This window comes from Folsomia candida, unplaced genomic scaffold (genome assembly GCF_002217175.1).
Source record: "Folsomia candida strain VU population unplaced genomic scaffold, ASM221717v1 Fcan01_Sc002, whole genome shotgun sequence".
Lineage (NCBI taxonomy): Eukaryota > Metazoa > Arthropoda > Collembola > Entomobryomorpha > Isotomidae > Folsomia > Folsomia candida.
Window position 1 is genome coordinate 18,294,186 of NW_019091194.1, and position 19,045 is coordinate 18,313,230.

At 39.6% G+C, this 19,045-nt stretch overlaps 4 protein-coding genes across 5 annotated transcripts in view; 1 reads left to right on the top strand and 3 right to left on the bottom strand.

Annotated features, from left to right (window-relative positions):
- The window catches only part of LOC118434589, a 34,205-nt gene extending 33,604 nt beyond the window's left edge, over positions 1-601 (bottom strand). For both annotated transcript variants that reach the window (XM_035848419.1, XM_035848418.1), the window contains exon 1: positions 74-601. The gene's annotated coding sequence lies outside the window, so the exon portion shown is untranslated. The remainder of the gene's footprint in view (positions 1-73) is intronic.
- A 13,238-nt stretch (positions 602-13,839) lies between these two features.
- LOC110844317 lies at positions 13,840-14,935 on the top strand. Its single transcript, XM_022090491.2, has 2 exons — positions 13,840-14,149; positions 14,346-14,935. The coding sequence occupies exons 1-2, from the start codon at positions 13,967-13,969 to the stop codon at positions 14,574-14,576; spliced, it is 414 nt and encodes a 137-aa protein (XP_021946183.1). The 5' UTR covers positions 13,840-13,966; the 3' UTR covers positions 14,577-14,935.
- Positions 14,882-16,080, bottom strand: LOC118434570. The gene is made up of 5 exons (XM_035848367.1): positions 15,867-16,080; positions 15,660-15,800; positions 15,439-15,588; positions 15,209-15,376; positions 14,882-15,063 (listed from the first exon to the last, which is right to left on the bottom strand). The coding sequence occupies exons 1-5, from the start codon at positions 15,915-15,917 to the stop codon at positions 14,959-14,961; spliced, it is 615 nt and encodes a 204-aa protein (XP_035704260.1). The 5' UTR covers positions 15,918-16,080; the 3' UTR covers positions 14,882-14,958.
- Positions 16,081-16,598: 518 nt separating this feature from the next.
- Positions 16,599-18,786, bottom strand: LOC110842872 (mitochondrial import inner membrane translocase subunit Tim22). Its single transcript, XM_022088714.2, has 5 exons — positions 18,423-18,786; positions 18,138-18,325; positions 17,993-18,065; positions 17,126-17,910; positions 16,599-17,061 (listed from the first exon to the last, which is right to left on the bottom strand). The coding sequence occupies exons 1-4, from the start codon at positions 18,655-18,657 to the stop codon at positions 17,828-17,830; spliced, it is 579 nt and encodes a 192-aa protein (XP_021944406.1). The 5' UTR covers positions 18,658-18,786; the 3' UTR covers positions 16,599-17,061; positions 17,126-17,827.
- Between the last annotated feature and the right edge of the window lie 259 nt (positions 18,787-19,045).

Consider the following 19,045-nt stretch of genomic DNA (forward strand, 5'->3'; position numbering starts at 1 on the left):
AGCTGCCCACTTTCCTTACATTATGTAACAAAGTATGAAATTATGCTTACATAAAAAGTTTAAGAAAGCTTACAGTGTGTATTTTTTTCTCTCTTTTAAAGCTCTTTAACATCACATCTTTACGTAAAAATCCAGTCCAGCGTCACACTTTTCACGCAAATTCGTCACCACCACCCACACTTTGACACTGGAGAAGAAAAAAAGTATGCCGAAATTTGAGACGACTGTCACGTCATAATTTTCCTCCTCGGCATGGGGTGTGTGTATGCCTGCCTCCACTTGAAACGCTGTCAGTCAGTCACCCCGTACAATGAGTCGGGGGCTTAATTGAGACGAAATCAAATTTAGTGATGACACTCTATTCAACCAGCTTTTTCGGGAGGAGAGATTCAATTACGTGCTAAAATTATGGTCTACTTGTTACATGCACGCCAAGATATTTTCAGGAAACGAAAAAAAATCAGAACTCCTCCAGGGTGGAATTTTATTTTATTTTATTTTATATTTCTGCACTTATTTATGAGAGAGGAAATTCCCAGAAATTTGACGAGGGCAGAGTGATACCGGAAAGAAGAAGGTGAAGAAGAACCGACGCTGCGACGACGGGACATGGGAACTGACTGATCTCACGGAGCCACGGCTGCCTCAAATTTATATACATTTCTCCCTCACGGCACGCATACGCCCTCAGCCAGGCAGACGCTGCTGCTGCTTTCTCCAAAAACTGGACGGCTTCTTCTTGTTACATCAGAGAGAGAGAGAAGCTTTAATAGAGGCAGGCAAATTATGTTTGGCGTGTTGCAGGCAAAATCTGGAGAAATGCTTTTGACAAGAGCTTGAAGAATCTGGGTTTAAAGTGAATTTCCTAATTTTTCAGATTAGTTTTTTTTCTTTTTTTTGGGAGGGAATTGGATTCAAAGTTTGGGTTGAGCGAGGAGGACACACTTGTTTAGGAAGGACGTGCTGATAAGTGAGTGGTGTGGTGGTTGGGGCATGAATAGAGGTGAGTTTGAGAGAGGGTAACCAATTATCGGGTATTCTCCAATCGATACATGCACGATTTTTGGACAGAGAAAGAGAGCAAGAGCGGACTAAATGAGCCCATTATATTATTACGGAGCTGTCAAGAAATATTGAGGGTTTGAGGAGTAATAAGTAGGCACAGTGTTTGCCGTGGAAAAATAAAAACACGGGGAGAAGAAATTGTTTTTGAAGGGATAATTTGTTGCAAAAATGCTGGAAATAAGCGCCATCGAGTGGACAATTCTTGTAATTGAGTGTTAGTACAAAAGGACGAAAGATTTGGACGGATTTTCTGTAGAAACTTGGCCGATTTTTTGCACAAAACCTTTAAGCAGAGCGATTAGTGCAGAAAAAAATGCGGAATTATGCAAATATAGTTCAGCGGAATAAAACCTATACGAATTTTTTACGGGATTATGCACCAAAAATTATACAAAATAAAAAAAGCATGCATCGAGCTTATGTCGATTAGCTTATTTCACGGAATTTCTTGCAGTGCATGGTCAAAATGGTGCAAGAAATGAAACCCTGCTGAAAAAAGAGGCCGGCTTGCTCTCCACTTTCACCAAGAGAAAGTTCAACTCGGGAAGAAGAACAAGTTGCTAAACGTCTCGTTTCTTCCCCTTGAACGAAATATGACGGTTCAGAATTAGTCGACAAGTCGTGATGGTGAATCATGATGACCATGAAAAATGTGGACGAGGAGGAGGAGATGTTCTCGTAAATTAATTAAGCATTCATCACATCAACTTCCATTCGAGGCGGAGAGGCAAGAGAAAGAACCACTGCTTTCCTCTGGGTCCAGGGTTTCCGGGGAAAGTGAAACACTAAGTGGATGAAATCAAGGTTTCCGTCATTTTCCAACAAAACCAACAAATAATTCGAAGTCAGGTCGTCAATTTTTCACCAAAAATTAAAAATGAAATACATTTCTTGTTCGAAAATCCGGAAAATCAAGAGTCATGGGGGCGAAAATTCATGATTTCACCCACCTGCCTAATCTCCCCCGAAACACTGGGCTATCCAGCCGCCATGCCTTCAATGAAGTAACCATGCAATTGATGATAAGTCAATTTGAACCCCTAAAGTCATCACCTCTACACCGTCAGAGTTACTTAGCCAGCCGACGCTCCTGCTCAAGTGAGAAGAAGAAGAATAATGTAAACAGTTTTATGCCGAGGGGCAGCCGGCAACTAGTTTCGAGAGAGAGATGAAGTTATAACTTAATTCGTTCAGTGTCACCAGGCAGTGTTGACGCCATGCAGAAAGAGCTGCCGTACCACCACCACCACCTGCGGGGTGTCAGTGGTCTCAGGTCTCTCCAACTGACTTCTGTTCAGCTGCGACACGTAATCTCCCAGAGAAAACAATGCTACATGACATGACTTCACTTTAACCAAGCAAGTGACGTAACAACCTGTGCAAGGGGAAGGGTCGATACCGGCAGGAGGGGTGTGACACATTTTGCGACCTCGATGCAGCCAATACGACGATTTAGTATGACATGGGAGTGACTTGCCCTACTAGAAAAAATTGCAAATACTTTCTGCAAGGCCCCCAGAGTGGTGAAAACTTGGCAAATCTCACCTTTTAAAGTTCTGCCTCGTGGAGAAAAACCACCAGGAGGCGAAAGGTCAGTGGTACACGGATACATGTGTATGCAGCCATTTACTGACGACACGTGTGAAAATTTACGGGCAGAAAATTGGTCTGCAAAAAAATGTGTGCCATTTTTCTACTCGTGGATTTCCATAAAGACGCACCGGACGGAAAATAACGTAGTTTTTTCAAATTTCCACCGGAAATTAAAATACTTGTCAAATTAGTGAAATATAAGAACAAATCTCTCGCTTTTAATGAAGACACGTGTCATACATATGGCCAAATTACATATGGCCAAATTACGCTCATTCAAGTAGTAGGTTGGATACATATGAGAGAGAACGTCCCACTTTTTTGCCCGACATTTATTGAGGGTCGAGATATTGCAAATTTTTCGGATGCATTGGGTCGTAAACTCGTGGACTCGTGGATTTTAGAGCTTTATTTAGGATGCTTTCCCAGCATCATGGAGTAAGCGGATATTGCTTGGTGAATGTCACATCGTCCTCTGTAAGCCCTTCATGCATGATCTGTATCTTGTCCTGCCACGGAGTGACGTGTCCTTCCTTCAAAATCCCCCGTTCGGATTTTCTTCGCCTCACTTGCACTCACACAAATGAGAGACAAATGCTCGAGACGAGTGTCCCAATAATAAGTGAGGCGATCCAGAGTATACAAAATTGCATCACATGCATGGCTGAAAACAGCTTTGTTTCATAATATTACACCATTGTGCCCCTCGTCGCATAAAATAAGGGGATGTGTGGATTAGTAGACGGATTTATGGAATCCTCCTACCCAACGTGTGCGAAATGTAGGCTTGCTTATGGTTCGTGCAGAAAAGGTAGACCATCGACTAAATGTTGGCGTCATGGGTGAAAAATGGCGACAGGGGATGAATAATTAGTTAATTTTTAGTTAATGGTTATTACAGTTACATTCATTTGTGTGGCGTAGGTTTCAAACCAGTTTTGTAAACTGGTAGGTATGTATTAATACTTGAATTAAGGGAGAGATGAAATGACCCTGGGTTTTGCTGGGGTTTACCTTAAATTCAGTGAAATTCAGTTCTCTGGACACTTTTTCTTCAACTTGTGCAAATACATAGAGTGAAACCCAGTACACCCGAGTAAACACCCGTGGGTAGTGGTAGTTCTATGACGTAAAACGTGGGGTTTTTCATAACCATGCTTTCCTTGAAAAATTCCAAATTTTTATATATATTGTTGGAAATGTGGCAACAAGTGGAGTCAGCACATATACACTTGGTGGGGCGTAGGACCACCCCCTGACATTCGATAGACAACAAATTATGATTCTCTAGTTTGCAACCTTTTGAACGCTGATGTAAATGTGACATCAGCATTTCAAAGGTCAAGGGATTCAAAATACATAGATGTAGTTTTCATATGTATCTCGCCTCTCATGTGTGTCCAAACCATATTGTGTGCAGGAGGAGATCACGAAGGGGAAGAGAGGATAGGAATGAGGAGCACAGAATGATGCCTACGTCATCATGATCATCATGATCATGAGGGCGTAGTTTGTGCATATGTAGCGTAAGTAAAGGTAGTGATCAAGTAGGCGTGGCTTATGTGATCACGTATATATAGAGTAAGCAGAGAGAAGAAGAGTAGTGTAGTTTTAGATTCAGGATCAGCAGGTTAGTTTTAGTGATCATCAAGATCAAGTTCAAGGTTTAAGGCTTCGGAAACTTAATAATAAGTTCCTGTCTAGATAATTAGTTAAAATATAAATTATAGCATTAGCTCTCCCACGTATTTATAATACGAGCATTTCTGTAAAGTCAATATTTTTCAGTCGGTATTGATGTAAATAAATTTATTCATTATTCTTGTAAAAAAGTGAGTTTCTACTACAAATTTCTTGCACGTCACAAAGAAAAGGGGCATCCGCGAAAGTGGATGTGAATCAGGACACGCAATCCCATAATCGAATAGGGAGCATTACAAATTGGTGCTACGAAACCCTTAGTAATAAAAAGTGCAATAATAAACTTGGAAATCCTTCGCGATAAAAAGTGCGAAGGGCAAAAACAGTGAGTTTGTGAACAGTTTTGAGTCGTTGGCAGTGGAAAGTGTGTTTTACGTATTAAATTACATATTACTCCATTTCCTGGATGGTACAACCTCATCCGACATCATGGGAATGCTGACTCAACTCTTCGGCTTCGTCGACATGACCGGGCTGACCAACCTCAAGGGAAACGTGACCTCAGAGGCAACAGCGCCCCTCGTAGCGTCATCATGGTGGTATGGGGGATTTCTCTTCATGATGGAAGTATTTGGAATCGCTGCAGTCCTCCTCTTCCTCGGTGTCCTGGTGAATAGTCTGGTAACAAAGTATATTTTGCCTCACTTACCTTGTTGGATGATTCCACGTTTTGAATCTGTGAATGCGGATCGTCGTCGTAAAAAAGTAGGTAACCAGTTAAACGTTCTGAATAGGGATATCGAGATCATTTTTGCCGCCCAGGACAAAAATCATGATCAATTTGTAAGAATTAGACGCATTTTTGATTCGTTAACCTCTGAAATTGCTCAAATTTTCATTCTAACGAGTAATCATCAAAATTCCCAACTTGGTGAGCAAACCGATGCATTGTGGCGTCGGGTGAATAGCCTAGAAGTTAGGGTCAAGCAACTTTTGTTGGAATTCGATATTCGTTGTGAGAATAGGCACGAAGCAGTAGGACAATTGGTATCGCAACAGGCAGCTTTGCATAATTCTTCCTCTCCTGATCCTATCCTTACCGGCCTTATTGGTTATGACTACCCGTACCCTCAACAGTCAAATATACCCTTCCAGGAATATGTAGATGAGAAGATTAGGCACCTCGGTGAACAAATAGGAAGGTACAGGAACCATTTAGCATCCTGCATAAAAAGCAATTATGCTATTGTGGAAAAGGAAATTGGAAACTTCCAGAACCACATGAAGTCATCATTTGAAGACGAGGTCACTTGGATTCATGAACAATTGACGAGGATGCAAACTACCATAGATAAGCAAGACCAAACTATTCAAGCTCAGTCCAGCATCATCAATGAGTTCATCCATGCAAATTCAAGGGTTCAAACTCCTTTCAAGGAGATGATACCCACGCTACCAAATCAAGATGACCCCTCATCCTGCGTTGAACTTCGTGGCGTCCCTCCACCACCACAATTCTTGTCTTGTCCTCCACCACCGCAATTCTTGTCGCATTCTCCTCCACAGGTCAATAACCCTCCAAATGAGAATAAAGAAGATGCCGTTCCAGCGTGGTGCATTTCTCGCACCAGAATCATGGATGGCAAAGAGGAAGAAATCCCTACAAATCCTACCGATGCAATCATGCAAACTCGTTCTTCTTCGTCAGGACCTGTACTATTTCATTCCGTAGGCAATATTCCTCCACCAAAATTTAACCCGAACATTGATTCAGCTGAAAATTTCATCATGGAATTAGAGAATCATATGGAACGGAAGCGCTTTCTCCGGAAAGATTGGATCCTATCACTGCCTGCCGTCTTCAATCAAGACCCCAATCAATCATTGTGGTGGCAACCCACCAAACTTTTCGCTCGTACATGGGACGATTTTAAAAAACATTTCATCACCATGTATGCATCGGATTCTGATCTTCATGCTGCACTAGAGAAGTTACTTTTACGTCGGCAGAATGACAACGAACCGTTCCAGAAGTTCGCCTTCGAGATGGATCTCCAGTACCGGAAAGTGTACCGGATGACAACCAACAACAAAGAAGCAGAGATTGTCACCTTCATCGCAGAAAGAGCTTTACCGTACTTGAAAGCAAATCTCCTCGCGAGTCGTGCTGCAACGGTTGTGGACCTCATTAACTATGCGTCAAAAATTGAGCGTCCTGTACAAGAGAAGTCCCACAACAAGTACAAATCCTGGCAAAAAGGTGAGAAGAAAGTGGAATCTCATCAAACAAATTCTGCAAATTCTGGAAAGAAGTCTCCACCACCCTCAAATAATAGACAACAACAACAAAATCAACAACAACCACAACAACAACAAGTGGCACCTTTCCGGCAACAAGGACGACCGAAAGTGTGTACATTTTGTCCACATTTAAGCAACCATACCACCCAGAATTGTCGTCGTCGTCAACAACCTCAAGTGAATTGTGGTCAAGGGAGTGATCAACACTCTCAGCGTCAACAATCGTCACAAGATGCGACGGGAAACGGGAGGAGGGAGTAACCATCCACGGATTTGTGGTTACTCATCCTCTAATTCAAGATCCCAACCGACTAATTCCTATCCTTCCTATTACTTTTCCCTCCTGTAAATTAAATGCCTTAGCGGATACTGGTTCTACGATTTCAATTGTAACTTTAAAATCGCTTAGGAAAGTATTAGGGAAAGGATTTTCTGTAAATAAATGGGTAGAAGGACCAGTTATCATGCTAGATGGTACTGAGTCTCTTCCTACTGGTATGGTTACCTTAAAATTTAATTTAAATGATCGTCAATACACTCACACTTTCGCTGTCATGAATAGCTCGAATGAAATGCTCTTGGGTATGGACTTTCTTCATAATTGTGGGTTAGTGTTGGACATAGGGTCACTGGAATGGGGTTTTTCAGACTCCTTTCCAAGTCAAAAGTCCCCACTCACAGTTAGTAAAGTTCACGTATCCAATTGCAATTTACAATTAGTGAGCGAATTCGAATCCGACCAACTGAAGGAGCTTATCAAAAAGTTTCCCGACGTAGTCGATGCCCCACTAGGGAGAATAAAAGGTGTCAAACACACAATAAAAATGATGGAGGAGCATCCAAAGAGACAGCGTCCGTATCCCACGGCACCCCACAAACACGCAGAGATCAACCGGCAAGTTGACGAAATGCTAAAGTTGGGGGTGATCCGTCCATCAGATTCCCCATACGCAAGTCCTGTTCTTTTGAAAGAGAAAACGGATGGGACTTGGCGATTTTGTGTTGATTTGAGACACATCAATAGATATACGGAGAATGATAGTTTTCCCATTCCACGCGTTCATGACCTTCTCCGTAAGTTGGCCAACGCAAAGTATATCAGTACGATGGATGCAGAGAAAGGGTACTGGCAGATCCCTATGGATCGGAAGAGCCGCAAGTACACCTCATTCTGTACCCAAAGGGGCCTTTTTGAGTTTAACATGATGTGCTTCGGACTCAAGAATGCTGCGGCGTCCTATCAGAGGATGATGAACGAGCTTCTTGCGGGTCTCGATGAGTTTGTGTTAATTTATCAAGATGATGTCCTCGTATTTAGTGAAAATTTTAGTGATCACAAAAGGCATCTCGAGACCGTCCTAGAACGGTTTCGAAAAGCTGGCCTGACACTTAAAAAATCAAAATGCCATTTTGGGAAGAATCGTGCAACTTTCCTAGGTCACATTGTGTCCTCCAAAGGCATCGAAATGGACCCAGAAAAAGTAAGGGTCATTCAAAATTTTGAATTTCCATCAACCAGAAAGCTTTTAAAGACTTTTCTTGGGATGATCCAATGGTATCATGGATTTATTGACCATGTGGCCATTTTAGCGGAACCACTTTATAAGTTGACCTCAAATAAAAGTGCGTATCATGAAACACCCGCCGCAAAACGGGCTTTTCATGCACTTAAAGCCGCATTTCTGAAAGAAGTAGTATTAGCCCACCCGATCACTGGAAAGCCTTTCATTTTAAGAACAGACGCCAGTAATATCGGAGTAGGAGCGTACATCTCTCAATTAGACGAATATGGGGAGGAGAAAGTGATTAGCTTTGCCAGTAAAACTTTCTCTCCAGCCGAACGTAATTACTCAACAGCAGAGCAAGAGTGTTACGGTATTCTCTTCGGTCTGGAGAAATTTCGTGAGTACCTTGATGGTCACGAATTTATTCTCCAGACGGACAACCAAGCCCTCACATACCTAGAGAGCATGAAAAATACGAATGCCAGGTTGATGAGATGGTCTTGGAAGTTGCAAGAATGGTCCCCATATATCCAACATATTAAAGGTCGTGATAACTGTGTCACAGATTTTTTATCACGTAATCCAGGTACAGATTCCACCGAAGTTGACAAAGATGAGGAGTACATGTACCCACCAATTCAGGCATGTACCCTCAAGTTGGCGTGCAAATTGACACGTGAGGTCATCCAGCGCCACCAACAAAGATGTCCAGAGGAGATGACCACACATTACTCATCCCCTGACTTTGAGGCGATCAATGGGGTGGTCTATTATACCAAAACTCCCACCATCGTTCCGGTCATTCCATCTTCTCTGGTACCTGAGGTCCTCGCCACATTCCATGACGCTGTTTACAGTGGTCACTTGGGCGTTGACAAAACCATGGACAGAGTCAAGAAGAGCGCATTTTTCCGCAACATGCGTCAACAGATTGTGGACTACATCGCCACCTGTGACATCTGTCAGCGAGTAAAATTTGACAATCGGAAACCTCCTGGTTTGATGCAATCGTCGCCATTGATCTTTTAGTCGTCATTGATGGGTTCAGTAAGTGGGTGGAATTGTTTCCTCTGCGAAGCACTTCCGCCGCGGTAATTGGTAAAATATTGGAAGAACAGGTATTTTGTAGATTTGGTATGCCAGAGACGATTGTGAGTGACAATGGTACCAATTTTACATCTACAATTTTAAAATTTTTGTGTAATCAATGGAAGGTTACCCAAAAATTTACTAGTATTTATCACCCACAATCCAATCTGACAGAAAGAGCCAATCGAACAGTTAAAACTATGATTAGAGCTTATCTTGATGACCAGGCTCATAATAAATGGTCAAAACAGATTCCTTTTCTACAATTAGCCATTAACACGTCAACTCAAGAGTCTACAGGTTTTACTCCTGCCTCAATTCTTTTGAATAATGATCCAAAATTACCTTTTGATATTAATGTCGGCCTCACTGACTCTGAACTAAAAGTTTTAAAGAAGTCAATTCCAAAAACATTTCAAGAAATTATATTTGACAGGCATAATCAGTATCTTAAAATTCTTTCTCTTGTCACTCAGAACCTGACCCGAGCCAAAGAGAAACAAAAGAAGTACTATGACCAACGCCATAGAGATGACCATTTCCAAGTTGGAGACCATGTAGTCATCCAAGACACCACTCTATCTGACAAGGACAAAGGGATAACGGCTGGTCTTTGCCCTCTCTTTCGTCCAGGAGTGGGAGTCATTTCTAAAATTGTCGGCGAACTGACGTATGAAGTCACATTTCCTGATGGCGTCGTTAAATCTCCACTTCATATCCAATTCTTACGGAGATACCATCCGCGTCGGCCTCAGACATCGCCACAATTGACACAACCATCACAAATTACGTCGACCCCAACTCAACAATCCAATGTCGACGCATCATCTTCTTGTCCAGATAAGGATACTCTTGATACAATTAATAATAATGATGATGCTGTATATGGTGATGATGTACCAATTAATAATGCTAATTTACCTAAAAATAGTCGTAGTAATCGTAGACATAGTATTCCTAAATTAAGTCCAATTAGACCCAATGAGTCACATCAACCTGATAATCAAGAAGTAATTTCTCGAGAAATGCCAATTCGTAGTCCAATTTCAAATTTTCAAAATGTAGTAAACCCTAGAAATAGTTCACAATCTCCTCCACCACCTCCAAGACGTAGTCGTAGACTACTTAAAAGATCGACATAATAATATAGCCGGTGGTCACAAGCGTCCTCGGTAATGAGTGGTATTCTTGGGATGTTTGATGGTGAATTTCTCTCATCTTCGAAAGAATGAAGTTCGGTGGCGTCTTGAGGGGTGATGAGCCCTTCAAGGTCAAAGCTAACGTAGTTCTAATTGTGGTATTAACTAGTGGCCACGCAATAGGATGCGTCTTGGCGACGTGACGAACTAGCCAAGGTCAAATCCAGAGAAATTGCATAAAATGAGTAGATTTCACATCGTGCAGTCCTCTGAGTCCCTCAAATCTCTTCGGAAAGTCGCAAAAATCTTGGTTAGTACGGTGGTTGGATTTGTTGAACATATTTAAGGTGATTTTTCCATTTAACATACGTTTTCAGTAAAAGTAACTTGATTAACATTGTGTGATGATGACTCATAAATTTCAAAAAAAAAATGTTCCTCAATAATTGTTCGGGGAAAATTGTTCAAATTTATACACATAATAGATAATAAGTTAGTACACTAGGAATAAAAATAAATTTGGAAAAGGCCCCATTAGATTTTTCGAAATTTAGAAAGTTCCCATTTTCCAATGTAAAACTCAGGAATATTGGGGGAAAATTTTTCGGAAATATAAGTCAGGAAAATTATATATGATAGATGTTTAGTTGTATGATAATATTTAATCATAAAAATACAAAAGGCTCCAATAGTTTTAGAGATAAAAATTCCTAAAATTTTGATTTTGTGTCAATACATTACATATGTACATATGTATACATGGTACAGCTTTGTAAAAGGTTATAAAATGGTGGTTATCGATCTTGGGTTAAGCCAATAAGTATGAATTCTAGCTATAATTAATCATAGGATAATATAGTAGTCTTACAATTTCGTATGGCAAGGTTCAATTGTAGGGAAATTTTGAAATTTCCATTTTCCAATGTTAAAATTCAGGAATTTTGGAACAAAAATTTTCATTATAACTTTCTGAAAAATTTATTTAGGATAAGTCTATAGTCGTACATTAATATTTAGCAGAAAAAAACAATCGGTCAAGGTTAGTTCTTTAGATAAAAATTCATGAAATTTTGGTTTTTGTACTAATACATATATATGTAACACAGAGTAGTCATCATGACGTCACACTGTTAGTATACATAGTAGAGGTTACACGTAGTATAAATAGTAATTTAGTGATATCAGATTGCTGGATATAAAATTTGGTGTCATAATTTTTACACATAATATTAATAAGTACAAAATTAAGTAGGTTATCAAAATAATTTTATCAATATATTTAGATATAAGATTCATTAGTTAAACTTTAGCCCTGCGCCCAACTCTCTTTACGTTACTTCATGGTGGACAGGTTCCATTGTTACGTAACGTTCGGGGAGGGGAGTGCAACCTTTGGAACGCTGATGTAAATGTGACATCAGCATTTCAAAGGTCAAGGGATTCAAAATACATAGATGTAGTTTTCATATGTATCTCGCCTCTCATGTGTGTCCAAACCATATTGTGTGCAGGAGGAGATCACGAAGGGGAAGAGAGGATAGGAATGAGGAGCACAGAATGATGCCTACGTCATCATGATCATCATGATCATGAGGGCGTAGTTTGTGCATATGTAGCGTAAGTAAAGGTAGTGATCAAGTAGGCGTGGCTTATGTGATCACGTATATATAGAGTAAGCAGAGAGAAGAAGAGTAGTGTAGTTTTAGATTCAGGATCAGCAGGTTAGTTTTAGTGATCATCAAGATCAAGTTCAAGGTTTAAGGCTTCGGAAACTTAATAATAAGTTCCTGTCTAGATAATTAGTTAAAATATAAATTATAGCATTAGCTCTCCCACGTATTTATAATACGAGCATTTCTGTAAAGTCAATATTTTTCAGTCGGTATTGATGTAAATAAATTTATTCATTATTCTTGTAAAAAAGTGAGTTTCTACTACAAATTTCTTGCACAACGTCACAAAGAAAAGGGGCATCCGCGAAAGTGGATGTGAATCAGGACACGCAATCCCATAATCGAATAGGGAGCATTACAAGTTACACAAAATTTTACCAAGCAATAAATTGTAACTTTACATTGCATGGAGTCAAGAAAAACTTTCGTCTACTTTTTCTGATCAAACTATATTCCTTTAATCAAGCAGGGGCGGGTAATTTTTGACCTCGCGAAATCCATTAGGATGTGATAATCCGTTTCAAAAAGTGGTGAGATCCATTTACGCATGGCCCAGACAACTAATTGAATAACTGTGTCAATTTTATTTTTAGCCGAGTGTCGATAAAGTGGTGTCTTTTCAGGAAATTTTGCGTGGGCGACGGGGAATTCATTCTTTCGAAGAACCCATTTCCATTATTGGATCGATTTAAGTAATTCGCAAAAAGAAAGAGACAAATTTACAGTTTTTCCTTATTCTAAGTGCACTAGAAATCTTGCACCGATATTTTTTAAGGGTTTGTTGAACCAAATTGTGACAATTTGAGACAAACTTTAAGTGTAACAAATCAGTTTAAAGACGTTGCTGAGATAATTGGGCTTAAAGACGAAAAAAGAAGCTCACATTGTTTTTAATACGCATGTTTTCAGCATTTGGGTGGATTTGCAATCTGATTCATACAAAATTTAAGAAATGTGGAGTAAAAAGTATACACTTTTTTGCAGAATTTGCTCTCATTTCATTCACAATGGTTTATTGTCCTAAAATCTGGGAAATTAAAGCATGTACAACATATATGAATAAAGCAAACATAAAACCAATCAATATCTGCATCATGAAACTGTGTATATTGCTACTGCTACATATTTAATGATCCAATTAAGCGAGACATGATTCCAACCAAATTTGAATCAGTGGTCTCAATTTGCATGGATTTTGAAACAAGATTAATTAGGCATTCTTCTCCTCCATGCACCAACCACCCATGGCAGAAATTCTGCATTTTCGCTAAATATTTGGTAATATGAATCCTTCCGTATTGCATGAAAATCAGTGTCCACATTTCTTGCACTTTTTCTACATTTCTGGCACTATGCACTGCAAGAAATGCAAAAAATGAGCGCACACTTTGTGCTAGACTTAATTATATAGATTGGACTAGAGTCCATTTCTTGCAGTCGTGAAAGAAATTATGCATTTCAAAAAATAACAATTTCTTGCAGGTAGTTTTTTATGAAAATTCAGTTTTCGACTGATATTATCCATTTATTATTTCCAAAAACAAGAGGGAAATGACGACAAAAGAACATCTTTTCTGTATGAAGTCAGCAGCTAATAAAATGCATGTAAATAGTTTAAGCCCAAATATTCAGACGTTGCCCTGTCTGAAAGTTATATGTGCAAAATGCTTTGAGTGATTTGCATTATTGGAGTCTAATATTGAATTATTCTTCTTAGATGATGGAACAGACGTATGCATGAGAACGAGATGTGTACATTATGCTGATCCCCACTAAGGAAATTACGTATGAAAATCAAATTATCGCCTAAAATTTGCATGTGCAATGCGATATGTTTGTCACTCTGTCTCATAACTTGGTTCGTGGTGTTCAAGTAATAATCCAATCTTTGAAATTTCTGGGTTGAGAAACCATCCTTATTTTACGACCCACTTGATTTGACAAATTTGATAATTTAACAATGAAGATGTCCATCTTCACGGTATTTTTAGTCATCCTATCACTCGAAAGTTGTCTCCAAGGCGGTGCGAGTTCCAGAACTTCGCGACAATTGGAACTTACCCAGGAGCAAAATGACCTCTTGCGGAGCACGATTAATAAGCTGGCTCGAGAGGAGTTAATCCCACAGAATACAAACTTTGAGGTAATTGTTTATCACATTTTTTTTGGTTGGTAGGCGGATAAGTGATTTTCTGAAAGTGAGAGGAGAGGAAGTCCTATTTTCATGTTCTTAGTAAATATTATGACCCCAAACAGTCAAAATGACAATCAATTTCGTCGTATCCGTGCAGTTTTTTACCCAAATCCGTAAATAATGAAATTTTATATTTATATTTCAGTTGACCAACTTCACCAGCAAATTCCCATCCACCAAAACTGTTGTTCAGAAAAATCCCGACGGTTCGACAACGATTTTAACCTCGGGAACTTATACTTCGCTCGGGACCAAGACTTTCTCCGCCTCGTGGACATTCCTCCTATTGGTGGTCATGCTGACCGTCTTAACGGACACCTGCAGAATGGACACCTTCCTCGATTTGTTTATTCTTCGCCAGGATGCAACCTTGTAATTAATTTGATTTTCTACAAATTTCTTTGCTAAGAACTAAATATTTGATATGCTTTTTATTTATTTACTGACAATAATATGCGGATCACATTTTATTTTGATTATACATTTACATTACACGAGTGTCCGAATGTGGCATGTTTCACTTTATTGGGAAATTACTCTTGTATGTACACTCTTTTTTTATTATTGCTGACTAACTCCTCAGTTTCCCGTTCGATTAGGCAATCAAATCGGTTTAATTTGTTTTTTGTCCACAAATATCGTAAAAAGTGGATGCCGAGCAATGAAAGTTCACTTTTCCCATTGATTGTGACATTCTTTATTTACTGGTTACAATAAAGAGCTACATAAATTTTGACTACGTGTCTCCCGAAATTCATTTACCCGTTCAACAAACCTCCCATCAAACCGCCTAATGACCCCACGGACCCATTCAGCGAGTCCGCAACTGCTCCCAAAGTCCCCGAGAGAGATTTTACCGTTCCCTGGACAAAAGGAGATTATCTTTAGTTGAGGACACAGAATTTGTCAAGTTGGCGAATATTTAGGGTCACTCGTGAACAAAATGAAGTTGTTCATTGACATTTTTAGTTTAAATATTCGGCACAGGTTTTTAAATTAATTAATTACGGCCAAGAGATCCGGTGCACCGCCGGCAACCTTGCCCAGAATGTTGGTCACCCCGCCGAGGTTGGACGACAAGAAGGTGAGCGTCCCTTGGAGAGGATTTCTCAAATCATTTGGCGAATTTGGGAGCACGGAGCCAATTATGGTTTGCAATTGTTCCGCTGGTTTTCCCTGCATATTAATTAAATAAGTAATTACATGTTAGGCAATAATTAAGTAATTAACTAACTAACCACTTGTATGGAGGCTTGCGACATTATGCCAGGCATCGCGTTGGCCAGCGCATCGGTCAGTTTGCCACCCTTGATCCCTTGGAGCGCCACTTTGGCAGAGGTTTGGACTTCGAGAGGGACATCTTTGTTGGTGGAGAGGGCTTGCATGGCCTGCCGCAATTTTGGACAAATTTTGCTTTATACTTAATAATTAATTAAGTTAGTTAACTGAAATAGAATACCTTGCTCAGATCGGTGACCATCCGTTTCGCAGCGACCATTCGATACTGCTTTAGTTGCGCGGGGGTGGAGGATTTCAGCTTTTTGGTTATTATTGCTTCCGCTTTTGCTTTCCCCTTTTGCGGTGCGGCGTGACAGGTTATCTGCAGATAAGGTAAGAACACGGGTCACGATTTACATATACTTTGTCGTATTTCTCTTATTCTTACCTGGATGGCAGCGATGAGGAGGAAAATGCTGATCACCGGTTTGAAACCCATGACGAAATGTAAACTTTGTGGCAATATTTTTATAAAAATGTGAAGCTTGAGTGTCGTCGAATGAAAATTATGACCAAGTTATAGGCCGCTGCATTGGTATTTATGGTTTTTTTCTGGGTAAGTACGTACAATAATTTATGCCGTGGGCGTACCAATTCCACGTCTAAATTTAGCTTCCTCCATCTCATTCACTATCCGACTTCCGGCCACTTTCGCCAGGTTTCCTATAAAAATTGACGGTTTGCATGCAACCCAAGACTGGAAGTTATTGTCCAGGTGGTCTGTCGGAGAATGTGGACGTACATAAAGTATTCTCTGCCGGAAGCAGACAATTTATGTCGTATCGGAAAAATATGGGAAACGATGGAAGAATTTATCCCCAATTATGGTGACATTGACTTCTTGGTCATTTTTTTCGTGCCGAGGTGACATAACGATCGAACCATTTGGTGATTGGTAATAAATATGGATACACATGTTCCTTCTTCCTGTTCCTGAACTATATCTCCCCTTCTAAGAACACGTCTACTAATCAGTTTTGTGATGACGACTGGATTGAATGTGATAATCTTATATTTCCTCAACTTCCTGATCTTACACACGACACAATGACGTGACAGATTGCATGGAAAGATTATGTAATTCAAAATAAGGATAAATTGTCAACAAAGATTTCATAAATATCAAAAACAAATCCATACTTTATTTACTTCTTATATAATTCATCCCCCATTATGTATTCACAATGATTCATTTACTAAAAAGATAACACACAAGATACAGACGCATTTACAGTTTTAGTTTCATTTTCAAATTAATTACGTATAAGTTTAAGAAGAATAGTGGGATGAGAAGTATGCTTAAATTAAAATAAAGTTGACCAGCCCCAACAAGACTCCGGCTCCCCCGTGGGTGGTTTTGCCCCCCTTTGAACAAATCCCAACTGGTTGCTCACCCAAGTCCTTACTGATTCGAATACACTCGAGGGAGTAGCAGGCCATGTTGTGAGAGCAGGGGTGACCTTTGACCGCGAGACATTTCCCCATCGAGACGTGATACTTCAATTGTTTTCCATTGTAGAAGGTGCAGTCGCAAATTCCGTTGACACAGTCGAATCCACCAGAAATACAGTCAGCTACGTGGGCTAAATAAGTGAGTGGAAATTAGTTTGATATATTTTTTTTCAAAATTTACTTTTAAAAACTTACAGCACTTGGTTTTGTAAAGGGTTTCATTTCCTGGGCGAGGTTCCGGTAAGAGCTTAGGTTTCGGGGAGGTTGGTTGTTCCAAATCCAAAAGTTCGACGGGTTCAGATTCCTCGGATCGTTTGTCATGTTTGCCGATGATGTCGTCGCCTTCTTCAAATTGTTCTTGTTCATCTTCAGGTTTTGATCGGAGGCCGGGTTCCGGAGAAGCAAAGGTGGCGGAGAGAATGATGATGGCTAGCCACAAAAGTGGGTAGTATAATTTCACGGAGTGGTACATTTTGAAAACTTTCAAGATTCAAAATTGATTTCCGAGAGCAGTGGCGGAGAGGATGTTGACGATCCGAATTTTTGGAAAGAATGAGCTTTTTAGTGGCACACAGCAGCTGGTGGTGATGAATTTTGATCTCCGTATCCATGGAAATGAAAAATCATAAAATGTGGAGAGCACAAGTAACTTTTGATTATTTGACAAGAAAAACTTGGTTAATTATAATTTTTGAAATGATAATAACTGTGACAAATTATATTATACAAGAGATTTAATTATACGGTTCATTTAATTATCTAAAAAGTACTCATTTATCATTTTGCATAGCTTACAAAACACTAAATATTAATTGAACTTAGTCACAATAATTATTTTTAATATTTATAAACTACACGGCGATAAATACAAAAGATTACTACTCTCAATATAAAATATTATCTTTGTCTCATGTAATAGTCAATAGCGGAGGAAAACGCAGCAAATCCGGCAGCACCGATAAGACCCGCTTTAATCCCGGCTGGAATATTAAAAGTAAAAATTTGATTATTCAAAAAGGAACAATTAATTTAAACACTGAACTTTTAAAATGACTCATTAACCTCTTAAACCAATTAACCCTCCCGTAATTGCACCTGCACTCGTTCCATTTTTCCAATCACTTTTCCCACGATACTATAAAGACAGAAATACAGTTTCATTCAGATAAGTCATCATCACTTCTTCAGACACAACCTCTCAACGTACAGATTCAATTACACACTCCGTCGAAGCGAACATTGCACCTACGATGGCGAAATTTTTCGCATGGCTCATCGTCGTCGTCCTCATGTCGCGAAACACTTCCCGTGCAGTTTGTTGTTTTGCATCTGCGCCGGTAATTGTGGGGTTGACGGAGGCGGAGAACAGGCCGATAACACCACCAAAGGCGTAGCCTGAGTAGAAATTAGAATTATATATTTTATTTATAAAAAAAACACGTGGTTTGGGAATATTTTCTTTTATGAAATTTTTGTACTCTTACTAACTTACCCAAAACACAGCTCATGGCACATTTGAAAGCACAGCTTTCAAAAATGGCCTCTATCATTTTCTCCTCCCTCGTTTTGATAACGACAGATCCATACGTTCGAGGAATAACGACGCCTTGCCGCAACTTTGGTTCTGAGCTGATAAGTCGTAGCATTGCCGTTTTGAACTCTTCTGCTGATAATGTGACCTTCTTCGGGGCGTTGGGGTCATCTCGGGGTGGGGTGTTGAAAAACATGTTGACTAGAAAGAAGGGGGGTCAAATTATTATCAAAATTTCAGAATTTTGTCACCCAAGAAAGGTGACGAAATGAAAAAGTAACTTCAGTGCGGTATCATCCCGGTGTTGGTGCGGGGCCAATAGAAAAAGTGGACGTGTAAGTATATAAATTTCTGGGTATGATTTTTCCAAATTTTGAAATGCATGAAATATCATGACATAAATTACTTATAGTGTATCTATAATTAAAAAATAAAAATTCATCTCTTTCAAAATTTAGAATTTAATGATAGTGCCTTAACTATTGGTGAAAGTGCGGTTTCCATGCACAGTTTCATGGAAAACACAGAATATCGATTGCATATCAGATGGTTCATATTTGGAGAGGTTTACTTAACGGAAAAGT